The following is a 21,613-nucleotide window of genomic DNA, read 5'->3' as shown; positions in this document are numbered from 1 at the left end:
TTGAACAATGTGAGCTATAGTGATATTGAGTCTTTACTGCAAGATATGCTGAAAGCGGTTAACAATAATGACAACAACATCTACTATCAATGATGAAGAAACTATTACCTGTGGAAGCTGAAATGATCCGTTCTATTGTTAACAGACAAAATCAAACTTGTGTAGGTCATCCTAGTGAAAGGGGATCCAAAAAACTCAAACACAGTCACATGATAGAGAGCAGAAGTCACAGGGTCAACAAACTCAGAAAGACCAGGAGAATTGAGTTTCCAGACCTTTTCCGCCCCGGCAGTGGACAACGATGATGTTCCGTTCGTCCATCATCATCCATTCTCGGACACCGGCGCAAAACTGAAGCATCTCCCTAAGAAAAATATGAATTATGTTTTACGTTATAAGCTATTTAGATGAATGAAGTACAACAAATTTCAACAGTCTCAATGCTAGAGACAGATTTGAATATATCTTTAGTCATATAATTTGCGATAATTCCCACAATGCAAAATAGGTAAATATATAAAAGACTCCTATTAGAAAAAATACCAAAACTCATAATTAGCCCTAGTTGATTGTTACAACACTACATCAAAGATTTCTTTTTGTTACCGTGAACATAAAGTGAATTACAGTAATCAAGTTGCTTTATAGTGATATGTAGGATGTACAGTAATATCAAGCTGGTGTGTTACACTGAAGGGCAGTTATACTGGCTATACAGATACATGTACAAATACAGATGTAGTTTGTGCCTGTCTCAGTATGATGTGCTTAAGGTGTGTTACTGACCTGAGACTGGGAACATTATGGTCATCAATGGACAGTTTCTCCACTCTGTGGTAGAACAGGGACTCATCATACGTCCTCTCACCTGGAGTATGGGACAAACAACATGTTTATACACTCAGTTTTATGGCAGGCATTAGTGTAAAAGGATGGATAAGACCTTAATAACTGCGTAAACCATAAAACCTTATGTACATTATAGGGGGGGTCCTAATTGGCTATGTCCATGGTACTGAATATCTTATGTTTTATGTTTATAATAGTGAAACAAACACACTCACTGCATAGGTTGTAGACTTTGTAGTGGTCCTTGTGCTTGACATCTAGCAAGTGTGCTACTTCCTGTTGAAAACATGGCACTGGACTTATGCTATGCTCAATTATGAATAAAAACTTCAATCTAAAACTCTAACATCTGTGTCCATAATATCACCAGGGTCCATAATATCGCCACCTTGAGAAATAGTGTGCTTAAAGATATTTTTACTGCAACATACCCTAGGTATGTACATTTGATGTGTGAAGGAGTGCATACCAAAAGTATGTTGCAGTAAAAATATCTTTCAGCACACTGTTTCTCAAGGTGGCGATATCATGGACCCTGGTGATGTTATGGACACAGATGTTACTGTCTTTCTTAGTTGTAACAGGGAAAATGTTATACAAATTAAGGTAGAAAAATCCTCTAATATTGCATAACATATAACCATTTGTATATGATTATCTCACCTACCCTAGGGTTAAAAGCTACAGAGAATTTATGCATTAAAAGCCAAGTGCAGTGAATTGTTCTAAATGCTATATTTTCACATACTACATGTAGAACTGTAGTATGTTGTACATGAAAATGTACCTTTATTGCAGCTTCATACAGGTGTTCATGTTGTTGACCACAGGTGGGGAACGTCATGGCGATCACACGCTCTGTTATGGGTGGAGAGACTTTTGGTAAGAAAATAAACTAGGCAATATAACATACATGAGTCTATTCATTAACCAGTTGATAGAAAATGCAAAACTGGAGATTTTAGACTTCCATGAAGTGTGTGGGGTTTTCTGGACTTCATTGTATAATCATGGGGAAATACCTGGTTGAGTTACACCTCATGGCATGGATTATTACATGGCATAATCTTATCTGGTATTATTCCTGGTCGATTGTTTATGTTTCATAACAAAATTAAGAATATACATAATGATTACCGTATATATACAACATACATGTAGTCTACCTGCTGATAATCATACCTGTTATATAAGTAAGATCCAGGTCATAAGTGTGTCTGCAACAACACTGCTTCTTCTTTTTCGAAGACTGCAAAAAGAGAATAACAGTTATAAGCTGGTTTACAGTTTGGGCTGTGCATGTGCAGTGTATCTGTATCTGTATAGCTGCTAAAACTGCCCTTTGGCGTAACACACTAGCTTCTGTATCTGTATCGACGGTATAACCACTGTACGGCGTAACACATGTGCACCTGTCCAGCTTAAGTGTGATGCATTGAGGGTAATACATGTATGTAAAAGTTAGACACCTGAGACACAAACAAACAAACAAACAAACAAACAAAAACACATGGTTATGTATTAAAAACAATAACAGTTTACAAGTTAGGGGCCTTGCACATTGGACCTAACACATGCACAGTTCAAATTGTGAATCAACTTATTGTGAGGAACATAAAATAAACCAATAACTACACTCCCCATGAATGCATGTACGTCTGCTGACTTTGTATTGATTCTAACTTAAACAGTTCTGAGGAATGTTTCCCACCAGTAATGTTCCCTACCCAAGTATTGATTTAGAAGCATGACTGTTGAAGTTTATAAGTCATGGCTTTTTCAGCTCAGCTCTGGGAAGACATTGCATTTCATAGATGACTAAAGTTGACATTTATGGAGTTGACAATTGTATATTTCTGCAGTGATAGATCATGACATGATAATAAATACATATATATACACAAAATGTCGAGAACATTTAAGAACATGATCTCTGTGCTCTTAGCGGAAGGCCTCTGCTGTTTTTCAATAAGGGTTGATTTAAAAAGATGAGGTGCTCTATAGATGATGGGGATAGTCTTATGTTCTGACACCCCTAGTTCTGACATAGGGTTAGGGTTGTGAGAACACATTAAGTTGTCACCACAGCATAGGAGTTTTGGACAGCATGTCGGCAGAACGTACTGCGCCTGCGCAGAACCCTGTATTTTCGCGTTTTTCGTTGGGTTTTTGGTCAACGTTGCATCAGAATTTTGCCTGTTGCAGAAGACATTCTTCTCGACACAACATTTGGAAACTACTGTCGAAATGCTAACCTTATGTGAGCGAATACAACCTTATATGAGACATTCTGCCGAAATGCACAATACATTACGGGTTTCGCGCAGGTGCAGTACGTTCTGCCGACGTGCTGTGTTGGACATACATCTAAGCACTGGGCAATTTGTTTCACTCACTTTTCTTCTGCATCGGTCCATTTGTTTCTTCTCTGTCAGCAAATGAAGGACAATCAGAACTCTGATCAACCTTCCAACCACCACGAGTCTGAAACAACAGCAACAACATGTTGTCTTACATGTACTAAATATGCACAAAATATGTAAATTACCAGTAAATGTTCAGCAAATGTCAGTAAAGGATCAGTAAATGACAGTAAAGGATCAATAAATGATCAGTAAGTAAGCAATTGCAATCAATGACAGTAGAGGGTCAGTTAATGACATTAAATTTAAAGGATCATTAAATACATTGTAAATTTTCAGTCTTCCTGAGACCATGGAGGTAAAAGAGAGCATGCTGAGACAGAGCTTTCTTCGAAGTGTCATGCATTTGTTCTCAGGATAGTTGTACACTACAACTATTACATCAAATATATATTGGAAGGGCAAATGCATTTGGCCCAACATTCTATTGGCAGGTTTTTGACCGATTGAATCGACCTGGGACAAATAGTATCTCTGTAATTGACATTCTCTCGAAATATTTTGTTCTTTTCTTTGAGCTTGAAAACCAAGGAACTAACTTGGCATCACCAGACAGAAAAGACGAAAAAGAAGTTAGTATAATGAGATTTGCCATTATCATAAGGTCCTAGAAATATGATATGCGTCTGCCAATAATAATTTTAGGCCAAAAGAGTATAATAAACATCTAACGCCAACTTTCATCACTCCACCGAGTACCCTAAAACTGCCACATAGAATTATGTTATCGAGGGATTCGAGGCCTTTACATGAATGTCTTCAACATATATCTTAACTGTGAATACCTTGAGGATTACCGATGCTGCATTTCTTTTAGTAGCTCTCTTTAAATTCTCTCGTCAAAAACATTTAGCAGTCTTAGGATACTTGGCAGAATTATGACATTATCCTAAATGATGAAGAAATGTTTTTAGTATACCAATCCCGATATTCAGTCCGCATCTTTATGTTCTTCGGTTATGGGACACAGCAACCTTCATTGATTAATTGGAGAAACTTTATTGGTTGTTACTTTTCACGCCTCCGTGTAGATTGGCAAGCAATTTGGTCCCCTGACTGCCGGAGAGCCATAAAGATATCGATCATTTTTACCATTAAATCCATAAGGAGGACTAACACTCAGTTTTGGTGCAGAATTGAATGGATGCCAGGTGAAGTTGTCAGGGTGTTTTAAAGGTGGCCACAAGAGGGCCATTTAACCCTGGGTTACAAGTCTCTAGATCTAGTACTCACCTTGCATACTTGGCGTATGGGAAGCCGAAATCCACCAGTGTATAGACAAGAATGACAGTGAACGTGATCACAATCACTGCCAGGTCCACTACATTGTAGCCTCTCGAAAAGAAGTCTTTGCTGTAGACAGGGTACAAAGGATATATCAGAACTTGTGGCCATCACCATTGATACATTTTAAAGATATGCAAAAACTATTTTATATTAGTGCAATTCTTTGCGGGTACATCATGCTTTTAGCAGCCCTTCCACTTGTCAGACCCATAGAAGCTTGATGACCCAACACCTCTGAGTCAGGAGAATTGGTAACATCTTAATCCTGTTGTCAGACTGAGAAATGTCTCATCAGATCAATTTTACAATGTCTCCCTCCCATAAGGTAAAAATGTGTTAACCACAGCCAGAAATCAGCACCAAGGACAAGAACACATTTGTGAGTGTTGTGTTGAAGAAGTTTCTGTCTCACCGTTTTTCCAAATGTGGAAATATCTGCATCTATTGCCTGCTATTCCGTTGGTAGATACAATCATTTTCTATTCCTTCCACTTTTCAAAACAAAATTTCTGGAAACCTGTATATTATTGTGCGACAAATGTAGTCAGGCCAAGACGTTTTACGTGTCCCGACTCCTTCAATTCACATTCCATCAGTGAACTTGACGGGTCAACTACCCAGCGGCTGCAAGTACTGTATGTCTCAGACATGTCTATTGGTCCTGAGCGATTGTGTTCATAAGAGATGGTTTCCAGACAGATAGCCTGTACGATCATACCGTACTTACGCCAGCACAACCGGACCATCCCACCTCACCTGTGTGGCGTCGGGTGGTGTAGTGGTTAGAGCAATAGACTGTGAACCGGGAGGCCCGGGTTCGATCCCGAGTCGTACCCGGTACATGTCTGAACATGCACCCCGACGTTGTGCCCTTGGGAAAGGCACTTTACACGAATTTCCTCACTCCACCCAGGTGTGAATGGGTACCTAACTTCGGTTGGGGAAAGTCGTATTGAGGTCACCTTGTGGCGCCGAATGGCAGCCGCACAGACCCTTGCGACAGATATGTGTATCATTTGTATTATTTGAATGTTGTAATTGTTGTGATTTGTATTGATTATTATGTGATACCCTGCATCAATTCAGCAGTATAAAGGCTGCGACTGCACGGGGACTGTTTGGACAATAATAAAAACCCAAATACATCACTCTCCATCATCTGTCTCCATAAAATTCTGATGTCCTTTTTTGTAAACATCCCACATCTTTGCATTAAAACCATGATTGATGCCGCGGTGCGGTAAATAAAGGAAGGTCAAACCTGTACGTATTCGTTAGCCCTAATTTGATGGAAGTTAACGTTCCGGCATGATGAACATTTCCCTGACCACATGGACTGATTGCTTTCAGATCAAAGGAGATTGAGATTCAAAAGAAATCATTCCATTAAATTCCAATCAGACGGCGAATCAGATTGGGATGAACTGATATTCCTTTGTCCTTGATGATGCGGATTCTGTACATTTTGTGTTTGATAAAAGAGAAAGAGGCGATCATGTGTAATTGGCATGCAGACCTGGAGGGCGTCGGACTTTAGAGTAATCACAGCACGGTATTCGCAGACAATTTGGAGTTAGTTGCTGTTAGAAGCTCATCCTAAAGCTGAGATTTGGACCTGTTGGTGGTACTACACGGCTCAGGGGCTAAATTACCCCCAGAATGAGACCATAGCGGATACGGGTGTGCTTAATGATGAACCTGACATGACTCCAAATCATCTGGGTGGCACGACGGCCAGGATAAGATTCACCTCACAATCCCAAACCAACATCCATCAACGGTTCTGCATATGACGAGGAAACAGTTGGGGGCAGAATAGGTTGACGTACTGACAATTTTTTTTCAATGAAAATGAAAAATATACTCTTTTCTAAATCCTGAATTTAAAAAATTTTTTTCCTGCTCAAAGTAGAATTCCTAGTACGTGTAATGCTAAGCTGGATTCAAACAGCAGAAAAAAATTCTCGCCTGGACAAGTCTGCAAGCTCTAAAAGTACTTTTTTTCAGGCAAAATACGTCTGGTGTCCTCTTGATCATTGCACTATTTTCAGGGATTGGCTAATGTTTATGAGTCACCAAGCCATGGTACATGTATTTCTCCCTACATGTGTTCTCATATACATGTATGTATGTATGTATGTATGTATGTATGAGGACAACAACAACAACAAAAAAATGGCTTGACTGAAAATATTGCAGAACACTGAAAAAAAGTATTTCGACCACTGCCTAACAAGACTTGTAATACTGAGGATTATGATGTATGCCTTCAGAAGAAATGGGAAATTGGAATTCTCATAACTGGACGTCCTATTGATATTTAAGTATGACAGATGAACCGAGATCTTGGGTCACTCTGGATAATCCTGATTTATCGATATGAAAAATGCAGCAGGGACTAAATAAAACAAATTACTATCAAAAGCAGCCCAAGGCTTACTTTTCTGCATTTATATGAAAAAGTGCCCATCAAGTTGCCAACAGGTACATGGCCACACCTATATGTATATGATTGTATGATTTACACCAAATAGTAGTTATATAGATATGGAAATTTAAACTTTAAGAAATGATATAAACAATACATAATGTTGTAATTTTAAAAATTTGAAATACAGGCTTGGTATTATCTATCCTGTTGCAGCAAATATTGAAGGAAGCAATTTCAAGCAGTAAAACCCATATAATATATACATGTAATATATTGTTCAATTTGAAGGGCCATAATCTAATCAATATTAACCAATCAATGGTTGTCAATTAAAAAACTGATTAGGTTTGCATTGGTAGTAGAAGATGTATTGAATTATCTGATATTAGTTAATTTGGCTTGAAATGATACAGGGTTTTTGATAGACATTGTCCGTCATTTGACGGAAAAAAAGCCAGGGAAATTATAAGACCGTTCTGTCAATCTTGATTGGCAAAAATCAGTGGATAAAAATCCAAATTTGAATAAACCATAAGGCCAGTTTGGAATTTTAAGCCAGAATTTCTTTGTAGTAAATGACATAAGTTTGAACAAGATGATGGAAAAAATATTTTCTAGGAATTATCTGTCAATGGGAAATAGGATGAAACATGATGAAAAGAAATTTCGAGCTGGCATTTGCCCTACAATGTTGTCTTGATACGTTGGTGAAGGTTAGACATCCAGGTAATAAGATACACCAAAAAAAAACATTTACTCAAGCAACTTTATATGATTTTGGAAAGAGACATTTCAGGTAGCATCCACTACCTTTCGTCAGTGACACTAAGAGTGTCTCTGCAGTCTCGTAGTGTCACTGACGAAAGGTAGTGGATGCTACCTGAAACGTCTGACCATTTCCAAAATCATATCAAGTTGCTTGAGTAACTGTTTTTTGGCATAAAAAGTGTCTTGTCCTGGTGTGACCTACCCTCGTCCACAGATGCGCAGCAGGATGTCCATCATGAAGTAACCTGCGATGCAGACGGACGCGACCTGACAGATCCGCGAGGCCAGCTGGTTCTTCCTGTTGTCGGGGGTAACCAGGTCCGCCACAACGATGGCGATGTCGGTAAACACCAGGAGGAGACCGAATAACCTGGTCAAGGAAGAAAACAAAAATTAATGGTAGCTATGTTTAAACTTCTTCCCAAGTATTTTTTGGATACTTAACAGTCATGTATTCACACAACCACATACAGATTTACAGCACAGAGATGGGCGAATCAAAATGAAATCTCGCTAGGTAGCTTAAGCTATTCTTCCCAAGTATGCTCCTTAGTGGAAACGTTCCCCAATGTTCTGACATCCCTACACTCCCAAGTATTGGGTTAGGGCTATTGGAACAATATAATGATATTGTATTAAAGGCATCCAATGCAATTTCAGGGTGGGGAAAGGAAGAATATTCTGGATGACGAAATCTGTCTGATATTGACATTTACTGAACATTTTTGTCATCATTTTATACTTGAAGTGTTTGAAACAGCCCCAAAACAAGCTACGTGAGTCCCTTTGTTTTTGGATAGCGCCCATCAATAGCTAGAACCAGCCTATGTGATGCTGCAACGATTTTCCATCAGGGACATTGCATTTTTGCCTCACAGATACCAGTATACGGAGATAGGATCATTAATTTAACTCCCTAAATCGACTTTGAAAATCCAGTTTTGCTGTAGTTACAGTGCAAAAATTGCATTGGATACCTTAAAATTTGGGTTGTCAGAACATACATGTAGTGGTGACTAGAAACGCGGGCTTGGATGTAACCAGATAAAGTGAACACGCATGTAGTATGATGTACAAATGTAACAATGTAGAAGTAACATCAAAGTTCCTACCGAACTGTGAGATGCTCCACACAGCTCACCATGCTGCCACGCAGGCCCCTTAAGAAACATGGACACAGGACAATATAACATCAGATATACAGGTAGTATAAATTTTAAAGTTACCGGTAATGTTACAGGAAAACAACCAAAATAATTTTCTTTCATCATCATGTAACTTTGGAACCTTAAAAGCTGACAAAAAAGGTTTAAGCAATACAAGTCATAATGAATTTGGGATTAAAAATGCAGTCCCAATCATGACTTTTTCAAATGTACAAAACTCAAACATTCCATGCCTGATGTGTACAGCATCTGATATCTGGGACCATTCATTTTTAAATCAGAAGAAAAAATCAAAGCACCAATAAAATAAACTGATACAGCCTATTCGTTTAATAAAACATTGTTTTCAGCTGTGACCCGCAGGGTTTGAGTTCGACGGTAAGTGGTTGGATGTAACATAACAGCAGACTCACAGCATGCCCACCCTGCTACATGTAAGTGTTATGCTGAAGGGCATCCTTACACGGTTTGCTTGATTAAATCAAATGCAGACACAGAGGAAAGGCAACAAATTTCTCAGCCATTTAACGCGAATCCTGCCAAGTTTTCGGTACATCTGTCTGGAAAAGAATGACAAAAATAATGCTGTCAAACCTATTGCTAGTTTCAAGAAGAATATTTTGCAATATGATAAATAAAATACATGTAGATTAAACAGGAAGAAGACTTGTCTTGTTTATATATTTTTTATATATGGTATGAAAAGAATCTGTGAAATACTGCAATGCTCAAGAATTATAATTACTTCTAGTCACAGAGAAATTGCTGTGTTCAATTTTGGTAATCAATAAATGCAAACAATTAATTGAAAGGCTCAGAGATTGTCAGTTTCAAGAAGAATCTTTAGCAATATTTGAGATAAATAAAATAGATTTAAAAGGATTCTGAAGAACATCTGTACTTGTTTACATTTTTTCATACATGGTATGAAAAGAATCTATGAAATAATGCAATAAGTACTTCTTGCTACGTTCAATTTTGGTAATCAATGAATGCAAACAATTAATTGAAAGGCACAGTTGTTGAACACTGCTGAGGCAGGTTTGCGTTACCGAGATAACGCAGTCTGGCGATGAAATATGACAGAAGCGATTTGTCAAATTGTCATGTTTTTGGTCAGCTTGAGGTGTTTGGTTCTATTAGTCCCCGGGTGCCCACCATTACAACGGACGGAAATCGATAGCGCGCCCCGGGGCACCGCGGGATCTCTTGATCAGAACCTTTCATCAATTCTCCGCTTGACTAGAATTTTTGAGGATGTTTTTTGTTTGCTTTGGCAACTGAGCACGTCTCAGTGTACAGTATGGTAATTGAAGGTTTTGAATCGTTTTTTTTCTGTCAACCTGATTACCATAAATGCAGATCTTTTAGAGTGTTTTTTATTTTTTTCTAAGTGACCTCTTCACCGCTAATTCAAGACACCATGAATTGTATTTTACTACTATGTAATACCGAATGTTTTCACCCATGAATTCACGAAACTCTACTTTTCAAAGGACCATGAATACAATCAAATCAAAATTTCTCCACCGATTATTCAAGACAACTAAAATCGTAATACTACTGCATGACAGAATTTTTTCACTCATGATTTCAAAACACAGTGCAAAATCCTCATTTTCCCTCCTACTGCAAAAAATATAATATACACCACAAAATCAAATATTTTGCAGTACACAATACAATAATCAAGCAGAATTGTCCATTGCACCTGAGGTTGTTTCCCTGTGGTCCTCTTTAGAGCAATTGCCTTTTAAATAGGTTAATGTGTTATATGATACTTGAATGGTTTTTCAGCCTTCTTCAGGTCTACAGGGACTGGAATGGATGATGCTATAGATACATCTATGCCAGTCCTCCAAAGGGAAGATGCTTTGGAATCAATACTTTCAAATGCTGTAGGATTGAGTTACATCCTTTTTCTGAAGAGGTAGAGACTTAAAATCGATTCCATCGTTTCCGTTTTAGGTGTATCGTAGCCTATGTTTATAAACAATCATAGATTGTTCCAAAAACAATGCAGTCTAACTAATCAGTTAACTTTACATTGAACAATATGTATGAATGCATATATTATTATTAAGATCAATGACATTTAAATGCAAATGGTAACCACAATTTTATACCTCTCTGAGATTTCCTCTTCTAGAAAATGTGGTAATCTACTAAGAAAATTTAACATTTTTCTTAAATTAAATTTAACAATTAAAAATTTTTTACTAAAATCACAAAACCCTCTTATCATTAAAATGTAGTACAAGTCATTAGCCACTACCCCAAAAAGATTGTGGTCAAATCCAAGCCCCTCAGTAAAGTACTGGTACATGTATGTTGAAGCACCAGACTTACATCTACATTTGTACCATCAAGTCCAGACATTCTTATCTCTTAATACACCTGTGCATTACCTTGCATTTACATGTAGCCTTTGGGGACGACCTTACAAATAAAATTCTTCAAACCAGGTTAAGAAAAGTCCTTGAAGGAAAGTGTGTTGTTTAGATTCAAAGGATTTGAAGAGAGAAGAGAATCCAGGGTGAAAATTTGTATGCTAGAATATAGCAAATAGCTGTGACACTTGTTCACTGGTCGGGTCAGGGTGTCCATCCCTCTCAATTTGCGATTGTGGGAAGTCGTGTCCATTCCTCTAGACCCTTAGTCCTTAGGTCACACCACACACACACTCAATTGGTTCTCGGATTTGCCTCTTCATTTTGTTTCTGATATGCCCAAAAGATTTTAGTCAGTCTGAATCAACTCTGAAATACTCATATTTTGGCCCCAACAGTTAAAGAAAGCCCTTGTCTTCCTGTAAAGTTTTTCAATCTATCGATACAGTGATTTGATTAATTAAAAAAGCATTGTTTAAATTATAAATATGTTGGCTGCATGGCTCCTATCATAGCATTTGGATATCATATAGGATGCCTTAATTAAATGAATAAGGCCTGTTTCTTTTTGCCCTGCCACTTCATATTTTGTCTGAAAAACTATGAGAACCAACAAATTAAATTGGTGTGGGATAACAGTAGTTTAACAGTAGTATTCTGTTAACATTAAAAGAGAGAAGAATCCAAGTCAAAAATTTCTATGCTAAAATATAGCAAATAGCCCTGACACTTGTTCAGTGGTCGGGTCAGGGTGTTCATCCCTCTCAATTTGTGAACCGCAGGATCGAAGCCGTGTCCATTCCTCAGGACCCTTAACGTTACCATTTAACACGGCCAGGATGTGGTACAGGATATCCAGCAGTCAGGGGCGCTTTGTCGGTCACTCCCAATGTGCTCCACGGATTTTACCGTGCACATATCATGTGGCTTGGAAGATCTCGGACATTGATCGCAGCCGAGTAACATTTCTAAGGCCTAGGACAAAACGTTTTGTTTCCAGTTTCAATGATCATAGCCTTTTTAAAAAAGCTAACAATGGGATGGTTCCTGGATATAAGTTCTTTGTTGGTCACTTTGAATGTGCTCCACAGATTTCACCGTGCACATATCATGTGGCTTGGAAGATCTCAGACATTGATCGCGACTGAGCAACATTTCTAAGGTGTAGGATGAAAACCTTTTGTTTCCAGTTTCCCTACAGATCACATTTAGCCTTTTTTGCTGTGAAGGCCAGGAAATATTTTGATCTGAATTTCAAAGTCTCTGATTTTAGTCATATTTTCAGAAGAAAGTTTTTAATGTGTGAATTGGGAGATGTAGTGATAGTGATCCTTTGTAGTGATCCCTTCCAAAAAGCAAACAAAGGGATGCGTGCTGGATAAAAGTTCTTTGTTGGTCACTTTGAATGTGCTCCACAGATTTCACCGTGCACATATCATGTGGCTCTGAAGATCTCGGACATTGATCGCAGTCGAGTAACATTTCTAAGGCCTGGGACAAAACATTTTGTTTCCAGTTTCAATGATCATGGCCTTTTTAAAAAAGCAAACAATGGGATGGGTCCTGAATATAAGTTCTTTGTTGGTCACTTTGAATGTGCTCCACAGATTTCACCGTGCACATATCATGTGGCTCTGAAGATCTCGGACATTGATCGCAGCCAAGTAACACTTCCAAGGTGTAGGATAAAAACCCTTTGTTTCCAATTTCCCAACTGAGCATAGCCTTTCTTGCTGTGCAGGCCAGAAAATATTTTGATCTGAATTAATTTTCAAACTCTCTGAAACATTATTTTGTTTATATTCTCAGAAGAAAATTTCTACTGCGTGAATCAGGAGAAACATGTAGTGATCCCTTTTCAAAAAGCAAACAATGGGATGAGTCCTGGATATAAGTTCTTTGTTGGTCACTTTGAATGTGCTCTACAGATTTCACCGTGCACATATCATGTGGCTCTGAAGATCTCGGACATTGATCGCGACTGAGCAACATTTCTAAGGTGTAGGATGAAAACGTTTTGTTTCCAGTTTCAATGATCATAGCCTTTTTCAAAAAGCAAACAATAGGATGGGTCCTGGAAATAAGTTCTTTGTCGGTCACTCCCAATGTGCTCCACGGATTTCACTGTGCACATATCATGTGGCTTGCTAGATCTCGGACATTGATTTCCAAGGCCTAGGAAAAACGTTACACTTTTGTTTCCAGTTTCCCTACAGATCACATTAGCCTTTTTCACTGTGAAGGCCTGGAAATATTTTGATCTGAATTTTCAAGTTCTCTGAAACATCATATTTTCAGATTCTGAAGAAAATCTTTACTGCATAAATCAGGAGAATTTACATATACATGTACATGTAGTGATCCCATTCCAAAAAGCAAACAAGGAGATGGGTCCTGGATATAAGTTCTTTGTTGGTCACTTGAAGACCTGAGTAACATTTCTAAGGTGTAGGATGAAAACCTTTTGTTTCCAATTTCCCAACTGAGCATAGCCTTTTTCGCTGTGCAGGCCAGATAGAAAATATTTTAATCTGAATTAAACTCTTTGAAATGTTAAAAGAAAATTTTTAATGAGTAAATCGGGAGTGATCCCTTTTCAAAAAGCAAACAAAGGGATGGATCCTGGATATAAGTTCTTTGTGGGTCACTACAAATGTGCTCCATGGATTTCACTGTGCACCTATCATGAGCTTGCTAGATCTTGGACATTGATCGCAGCTAAGCAACATTCTAAGGCCTAGGAAAAACCTTTTGTTTCCAGTTTCAAAGATCATAGCCTTTTTCAAAAAGCAAACAATTATGGGATGGGTCCTGGATATAAGTTCTTTGTTGGTCACTTTGAATGTGCTCGACAGATTTCACCGTGCACATATCATGTGACTCTGAAGATTTTGGACATTGATCGAGACCATACAACACTTCTAAGGCATAAGAAAAAACATTTTGTTTCCAGTTTCTCAACTGATCATAGCTTTTTTTGCTGTTTTGCTGTGCAGGCCAGAAAATATTTTAATCTAAATTTCAAACTCTCTGAAACGTTAAAAGAAAATATTTCACTGCGTGAACAAAGGGATGGATCCTGGATATAAGTTCTTTGCTGGTCACTCCGAATGTGCTGTATGGATTTCACTGTGCACATACATGTGTTATGTCGCTGGGTACATACATGTATGAAACATAAGAACTGGCTAGCAGCCAGGCTAAATGGTTAAACACATCTGCCTCAATATGAGAGTTAAGCTTTAAAAATATGGCTTAGTGTTCTCAGACTGATAAAATGGACTATAGGGATGTAAGTAGGATACGAAACAGCAAAGAAAATCATTCATTCTTTTAAAAGCAAAATATAAAAGCACCAAATGTCAATGTAAATATAGGTTCATGGTGTTCAGCACCAAGGACAGGTATACAAATAAATTTTTTGTGAAAAATGGAACAGGTAGAGGACAAAAAGTGTTTTAAAAATGCCATAACTTTATCAAATAGGAAGATTTGAATTCCAAATCTGGTTAGACAATGGACTTGTGTATTTGATGTAGCATTATGCCATGTAGATTCAATAAGTTGAATATCTAGTTCACAAGAGTAAAGTGTGGACCCTAGTTTGTATATTTTCAGGTAGTGAATTATATTCAGATTTTAGTTAAATCCTCTCATATTTTTATTGTGTCCTCTGTACTAAATTTTCACATCAAAATGGCCCCAAAACAAGGAAATAATTGGTGTGGCCTTAAGCTTATAGGGCTTAATATGAGAACATAATATAAAACATTAGGATGCATTAGAAGCACTGCAATTAGTCAAAGGACCACTTGCAACAAATTCATCAGAAATGCAGACTCACACACTCATCAGTGGTGAAGCAAAGAGACTACTGAATCAACCCTGCTGCCTAATCACAGAACCAATAGACTTTGGTGCCAAACATGGCATAATGTTTCATCAAATAAACAAGTCTATTGTCTAACCAGATTTTAAATTCGTATCCTCCTATTTGATAGTTATTGCATTTTTTGAAAACATTTTTGTCCTCTATCCTTTTCATTATGTTTCATTATATATACACATAAAGAAACACATTTTCATCTATACCTGTCCTTGGTGCTGAACACCATCAACTCGTATTTACATGTAAGCAGGCTATGGGTTAAGTGCACTAACATCCAAAACTGGCCACTGGTTAGTCTACAATTGTAGGTACTGTAAATTTATTTATTTTTGTAGGAACTTATATTTTCAGGGAAAAGGATGTTTTCACTGTGTTTTATGCCCATGGCTGAAATACTGCGCAATTTGCAGTATAGAATGTACAATCATTATGGAATTTCATAGTTAGACAACTATAAACTAATAAAGGCAAATATTTTTAGAGATTTACGGTAACATCAGGTTTTGCATGTCTGATGTCATCACACACACACACACATGCACAAAGAGAATTACATGTTGCTCAATCAAAACTTGACATATTATGATAGGGTAAGCCACTAGCCCCAATGCTGCTAAATGTGTATGTATGTTCATTATACTCCTACAGGGCTCGATATGCCACCTGCATATGTACATGTATAATATGTAGGTTATTGCTGGTAAAATTGGCTGGAAATGCACCCACATATGTAGGTTAGTGCTGGTATAAAGTTGGAGCTGTGCAGGTATTTCTGATGTCTAAATGTACCTATACATTTTTGTAAGCTGTACAGTAATGGGTTATGATATACATTATACTTTGTTAAAAATGTACAGTCATGTACGGTTGTGAATTTTTACTTGCGTCATTGACTGTTATCACCTATGAATAACAGCAATGGTTTCTGAACATTTTCAGTATGATCCATACTTCTAAATTCTGCAATGAATGGTGCAGGTATGCAGAAAAGAGTATTTTTTATCCCTGACCTGATATGTTATCAAAGCTGAATATGCTGTGACGTACATGTACATATACAAGTAAATAAAATGTTATTCTGTATTCAGTATATACATGTGGCTAGGGCAAAATATATGGTTATAATATCATATCACAACTGAATATCATCTGATATGTTATCAGTATATGACCAGGGCCACAAACCTGTCATCTTGATGATATGCAGTACGCATTTACAGCTGAATATCGTATATTATGATAAATATGTATTATATCATATTGATATCTTATCATGTACATAACAAATATCCCAGCTGAGTGATATAATATATATAAATATATTAGCAACGGTCATGAACCAGTGATATTCATATATAGGTCATGACAGCCGAGGGTTTATTATGCATTATACAAAATGCATCAAATTTTACTGTGCACTATAACTCAAGCTGTATTTGAGTGGAGTGGTCTGGAGATGGTGCTTCTAGTGAAAAATCTAGATTCTGTGATGCAGCACAGCTAACGATTTACCTCCCACCATTAGGCAAGGTTTAATAGGTGTGCATGTCTGCTCTAACTGTGGCCGTTGGATTGCTGATAAAGCTATAAAACCATCCATGGTCGCTCCATCACTGACAGACTCCCTCAGCCTTCACAAATATTTAGTATCCTGCCCCCCCTCCCACCCCCAAATCCATTTCCCCCAAACATAGAACAAATCATGCCTGTAGGGAAAATTGAACATTTGTATCTCGGCGAGGACACACCAGAAATTAAATGACGGCGCACCAGGGAAATTGCATAATGTATCGTTATGCCGAATGAATAACGGAGTAAAATTGATTTCGGTAATGTCCATGGTTGATGAATAGCAAATTACAAATCACAAAGCACACAGAAACAGTGATAGTAATGTCGTTGCATAAAAACAACAATGGATTCCTGTCACGGGTGGAATAAAGCATTGTTTTGCCGCGAGGCTGGAAAAAATTAGGTCGCCGAGTAGATGATTAAATTGCAGGATTATGCCAAGCTGTCATACATAATCAACATGTCAGCATAACAAGGGGATTTGGCAGAGAAATTCTGTTTTCCTTACCTTGAGGGTGCTTCAGGAGGCATCTTGTTTTTCTGGTGGGAGGTTGTGGGAGTGTTGGGTAGAATATCGGGTGATTTGAATCGTCTCTTCTCAGTCCAGCTTCCGAGGGCGGATTTCAGCTGTAAACATGTTGCGCTGCCGTCCTCTTGTGAGACGTCACTCACCGCTGGCTTGTTTCCCGCGGAGGGCCGAACGCCGCCGCCGGACGCTGCTGCTTCACGATCAAGGAGAACGACGACACGTTTGGAGTAATTGTCGGCATAGTCGGCATCGATATCAATCTGATCTCCAAAACGATGGTAGCTGGTCATGGTCCGAACCAGCCATGTGATTTCCACCAATGGGGCCTGAGGGCAACCAAATAGAATTTTCATGAACACGGGCAACCCTGCGATCGCCGGTGACACACATCATGAATGTAACAGCAGAATGAAAAAAGAAAAAAGAATTTAATGATAGGAGAGGACCCACCTGCAATAAAGCTGCATGGAGAGGTCATGATGCTGTAGATCTGCTTATTGATATGTGGAGCACACACCCCTAAATCCTGGTGTTTATACCAGCATGCACCCTACCTCCGCCGTGTATGCAAAGCACCGCCGGGACACCCCAACATGTCCGCATCTCATTTTCCCAATACTATTATCAGCGCGCTGCACACCTGAATGGAGGCTTAATGTAGTAAAGCTAATAATTCCGTAAATAAACAAGCTACGTTTCCGTAATACGGCCGGGTTTCTGCGGCTTATGGAAGGATTTTTAGGAATAAATGTTATCAGTAGATAAGCATTTTATACTGCAAAACAATCATATGCAGGATATCGAAGATTATATAGAAAAGGCTTGATATGTAGGTTTTAAATTATATCACAGTTCAACCAAAGGTAACGTCTCAGTATTGAGAGCTTGAAAAGATTTTGATTTGAAAATTTTTCTTGAATGTATCTAACATACCCTTCAAAGAATTATTTTCCATCTAGCCTTTGCATAAAGTTCTATCACAATATTCAATATTTGTCTATTATTGTAAGCACTATTGAAAATGTATTTCATTTAGAAGTCCTTGTTTCTTTTAGATGGCTGACAAAGCTACATTTAATTGTGCTGCAAAATTTTACTTGTGACCTAAATATTTTGATTGAAGGCCTGAATGGGAAATATATTTATGTGCTGTACAGAACCTAGCACCTGCATTTACATGGAGATCAATAAATTGGCCAAGTGCCTCACATGTGTATTTCATTGACCTCAAATGCTGCAATTTTTCAGAATACTTGAATTTTTATTTTATTTCAGGCCACACCAATTAAATTTCTTGTTTCTTGGATTTTTGCAGAAAATAATGAGTGGGCATGGAAAAAATGGAATCTTGTAATGAACCAAAATGCTAAATACAGGAACTACAGAAGTCAACAATACTAGGCTGGTTAATATTTTAAACAAAGAATTTTGAACTTTTGATGCATGAATTAATGAATAATACTGTAACCTATTATAGCTATAGGAATACAAACACTTTCTTCAACTGTTATTCCCAAAATATGACCAATTTCCATGAAATTGAGAAAAAATTCAATAATTTGCACTTCAAACAAAAAAGACATTGCTATACCTGTCCTTGGTGCTGAACACCATCCACATAAGAAACATGCTGATTCCTAGTTCAGAAGCCCCTATAAGTACTAAATTTTAAACACATTTCTAGTTATACCTGTCCTTGGTGCTGAACACTATTAACACATTATTTACATTAAAATTGAAACTTTTATATTTTGCTTTAAGGCCACACCAATTTATTTCCTTGGTTAACGGATTCGCCGCTTCGTTTTTTTGCCAAAATGAAATAAAAATAAAAACAGAACAAAAATCCATACTCTCGGGTCCGGAACAATAAACGTACCGGAACGTTTATTTTTTGGGGCCCCAAAATCCACCCGGTATGTTGTAATTTTTCAAAATTTGTGCATAGTTAACAGCATTTAAAATACATTGCTTCAAGGCAGAAACATTTTTCTGACTGCAATTTGTTCGGAAAGCTAGGTTGCCTCTTCAAAAGTTCGTCAAATTCTTTTGATATAGAACTCGCCCCCCACCCCCTTTGCACATGTCACCATTCATGGGACAAAACTTCACTGACGACAAACGTACGGCAGATTTACTAAGTCATTGTACCTGTAACAACATATCATCTCTCTTTTAGATAATATTATATATTATATTTAGGAACACGTATTGTGTCGGAAACATGTGCTAGAAACGGGCGTTAGAAATTATCGGCCGAACGTAACTCGGCCTGGGCGGCACATGCACACACACCTTCAAAACAATCTTTTTTCCAGGGAATATGTAAAAATAACACGACATAACAATGTATTCTGGCATCACAAACTGTATTACTCTCAAAAAGTACAAAATCCTACCACAAACATAGGGATTTGGCAAAGTAAAAAGTCCTCCATGCACGTATACGTAAGTCCATTCACTAAAGCAACTTTTTCTCACGGTCGGAAGAGTCCACTTTGAGTAGGGGGAAACAGGTCCTTATAATTATAGAAATTACTCTGTGAAAAATACTACATGTGCATGTGGCATTCTAACAAAGTTACATCTTATTTAAATACCTATAAACAGGAGTACAATTGCAAATAATGCATCAATTATTACATCTAAATTTTTGATTAAAATGGTTCCCCCTACAAATAAGAAATCCCCATACATCAAACACTTTATAGTGAAACCCTAGACCATTGAATTTGTGGCAACTTGAAGAGTGTGTCAATGTGGCTATTTGTTTGAATGATGTCTATGTATAATGTAGCTGTAGCATACCTAAAGTGTATGACGGGACATATAAAATGGATACTACCGGTTAAGTATTTGGGAATTGGGGAAATATAAAAAAAGAAATAAAATATCTGTTAAAGTAGTTAATTCTTTTGCCAACAACTTTTACACATTCCTGGAAATTTGTCTAAAGCATATATTTAGGATATTGTAAATTTCAAGCTCTAAATAGCTTCAATATCAGCCCAGCCCAGTGGTAAGCTGTGTGCCCTGAACTCTAAGAAAACAATGGGATCTGAACAGAGCACCCTGATTTAAACCATGCACTCTTTAGAACTTTGAAAGATGAAGAAAAGTGAAACCAATTGGATCGGAGTCTTGTCAACTGACAGTTTGTTGTTCACACAGTAAAGATGTGTATCTTCCAAAATAATACGAATAATTGTAAAGGGATGTAAGAGAAGTTGCTCATGTAGTAATGGTCCCTTCAGTTCAATAAGTGTCCAATATAATGTCTTATATCATTTTGTAACTTAACTTAATGGATTGCTTACTACATGGCTGTATGGCAGGTAGTCTCAAATTTTTATTTTTATTTTTTTTTCGCCCGCCCGCTCCATTTTTTTTCTAGAAAAATCCGTTAACCAAGAAATTAAATTGGTGTGGCCTAAGCATGAATGTTTTTCTTTGCTATTTCCTGTCTTCCTCCCATTCCTATAGTCAAAATTATCAGTCTGAGGACATGTAAGTGGATAGCTACTTTAGAAGCGGAACTCTCATATTGGAGCAGGAATGTTTAACTATTTTATCCTTGATGCCAGCCTTTCTACTTTTGCATGCTCTGTGGGTCCTTTTTCTGCCAAAATACTTAGAAGAAAAAGACGTAGATGGAAATACATTGTATCCTGCATTTGCTGGCAAATGGCCACCATTGACGATTTATCAAGTCACACAAAGAAGTTATATCAAACAGACATAAATTAGCAACATTAGTATAATACCATCTCTCATACATGTAAAAATACAGTAGTGTACCACCAGGCAACATAGGTGATACATGTACAAGGAAATATGGGTGTACTTATGTTGCTCCAGATGATATAAATTTTGAAATATGAAACAATTTGAAACATGAAATAAATTTTGTAGCCGTATGCTTGACGGTTAGTAACATACATGTATATTAGTCCTGGTTTAGGTATACATGTTAGACGAATTCTTACATCTTCTTGAAGGCCTTTTTTGTAAGATTAATATTTAGTCATTCTCTTACATAGTAAGTTAAATCTAGTAATGAACCACATTGCAGAGCAATATTTAAAGAGCTAGTAAATGTCACTGTTTCCTGCAAATATGTAAAAAATTATTAAAAAGAGGGGCTCAAAAAGGGAAATACATACGGGCGATCATTGTTTATTATAAGACATATGCAAATTATCGGTGGGCAAATCATCCAACTGCCACCTGGTTTCTGCCGTCCGTGACACTATCAGGTGATTGCATATATACCTTGAAATACAAAAGGTAAAAATCTCCTATGTTAAGA

At 37.5% G+C, this 21,613-nt stretch overlaps 1 protein-coding gene across 1 annotated transcript; it reads right to left on the bottom strand.

The window, feature by feature from the left end:
- Positions 1 to 243: 243 nt before the first annotated feature.
- LOC109462875 (phosphatidylinositol 3,4,5-trisphosphate 3-phosphatase TPTE2-like) lies at positions 244 to 17,725 on the bottom strand. The gene is made up of 10 exons (XM_019759513.1): positions 17,284 to 17,725; positions 8,871 to 8,918; positions 7,961 to 8,128; positions 4,506 to 4,625; positions 3,246 to 3,333; positions 2,032 to 2,098; positions 1,637 to 1,707; positions 1,065 to 1,125; positions 787 to 868; positions 244 to 364 (listed from the first exon to the last, which is right to left on the bottom strand). Exons 1-10 carry the CDS (start codon positions 17,655 to 17,657, stop codon positions 244 to 246), a joined length of 1,200 nt encoding a protein of 399 aa, XP_019615072.1. The 5' UTR covers positions 17,658 to 17,725.
- Positions 17,726 to 21,613: the final 3,888 nt, after the last annotated feature.

Source organism: Branchiostoma belcheri, unplaced genomic scaffold (assembly GCF_001625305.1).
Source record: "Branchiostoma belcheri isolate BF01 breed outbred unplaced genomic scaffold, Haploidv18h27 scaffold12, whole genome shotgun sequence".
In the NCBI taxonomy this organism is placed as follows: domain Eukaryota; kingdom Metazoa; phylum Chordata; class Leptocardii; order Amphioxiformes; family Branchiostomatidae; genus Branchiostoma; species Branchiostoma belcheri.
Note: the sequence above shows the minus strand (reverse complement) of the source record. Positions and strands in the feature narration are given on the sequence as shown.

What these genes read in the sequence shown, in the direction of transcription:
- LOC109462875 (XM_019759513.1), bottom strand. Translation starts at nt 17,657, where the DNA reads ATGAAAATTCTATTTGGTTGCCCTCAGGCCCCATTGGTGGAAATCACA. An exon ending in CCTCCTGAAGCACCCTCAAG is followed by an intron (nt 8,919 to 17,283) that starts GTAAGGAAAACA and finishes ATGTTTCTTAAG; the next exon opens with GGGCCTGCGTGGCAGCATGG. An exon ending in GTGGAGCATCTCACAGTTCG is followed by an intron (nt 8,129 to 8,870) that starts GTAGGAACTTTG and finishes TTCCTTGACCAG; the next exon opens with GTTATTCGGTCTCCTCCTGG.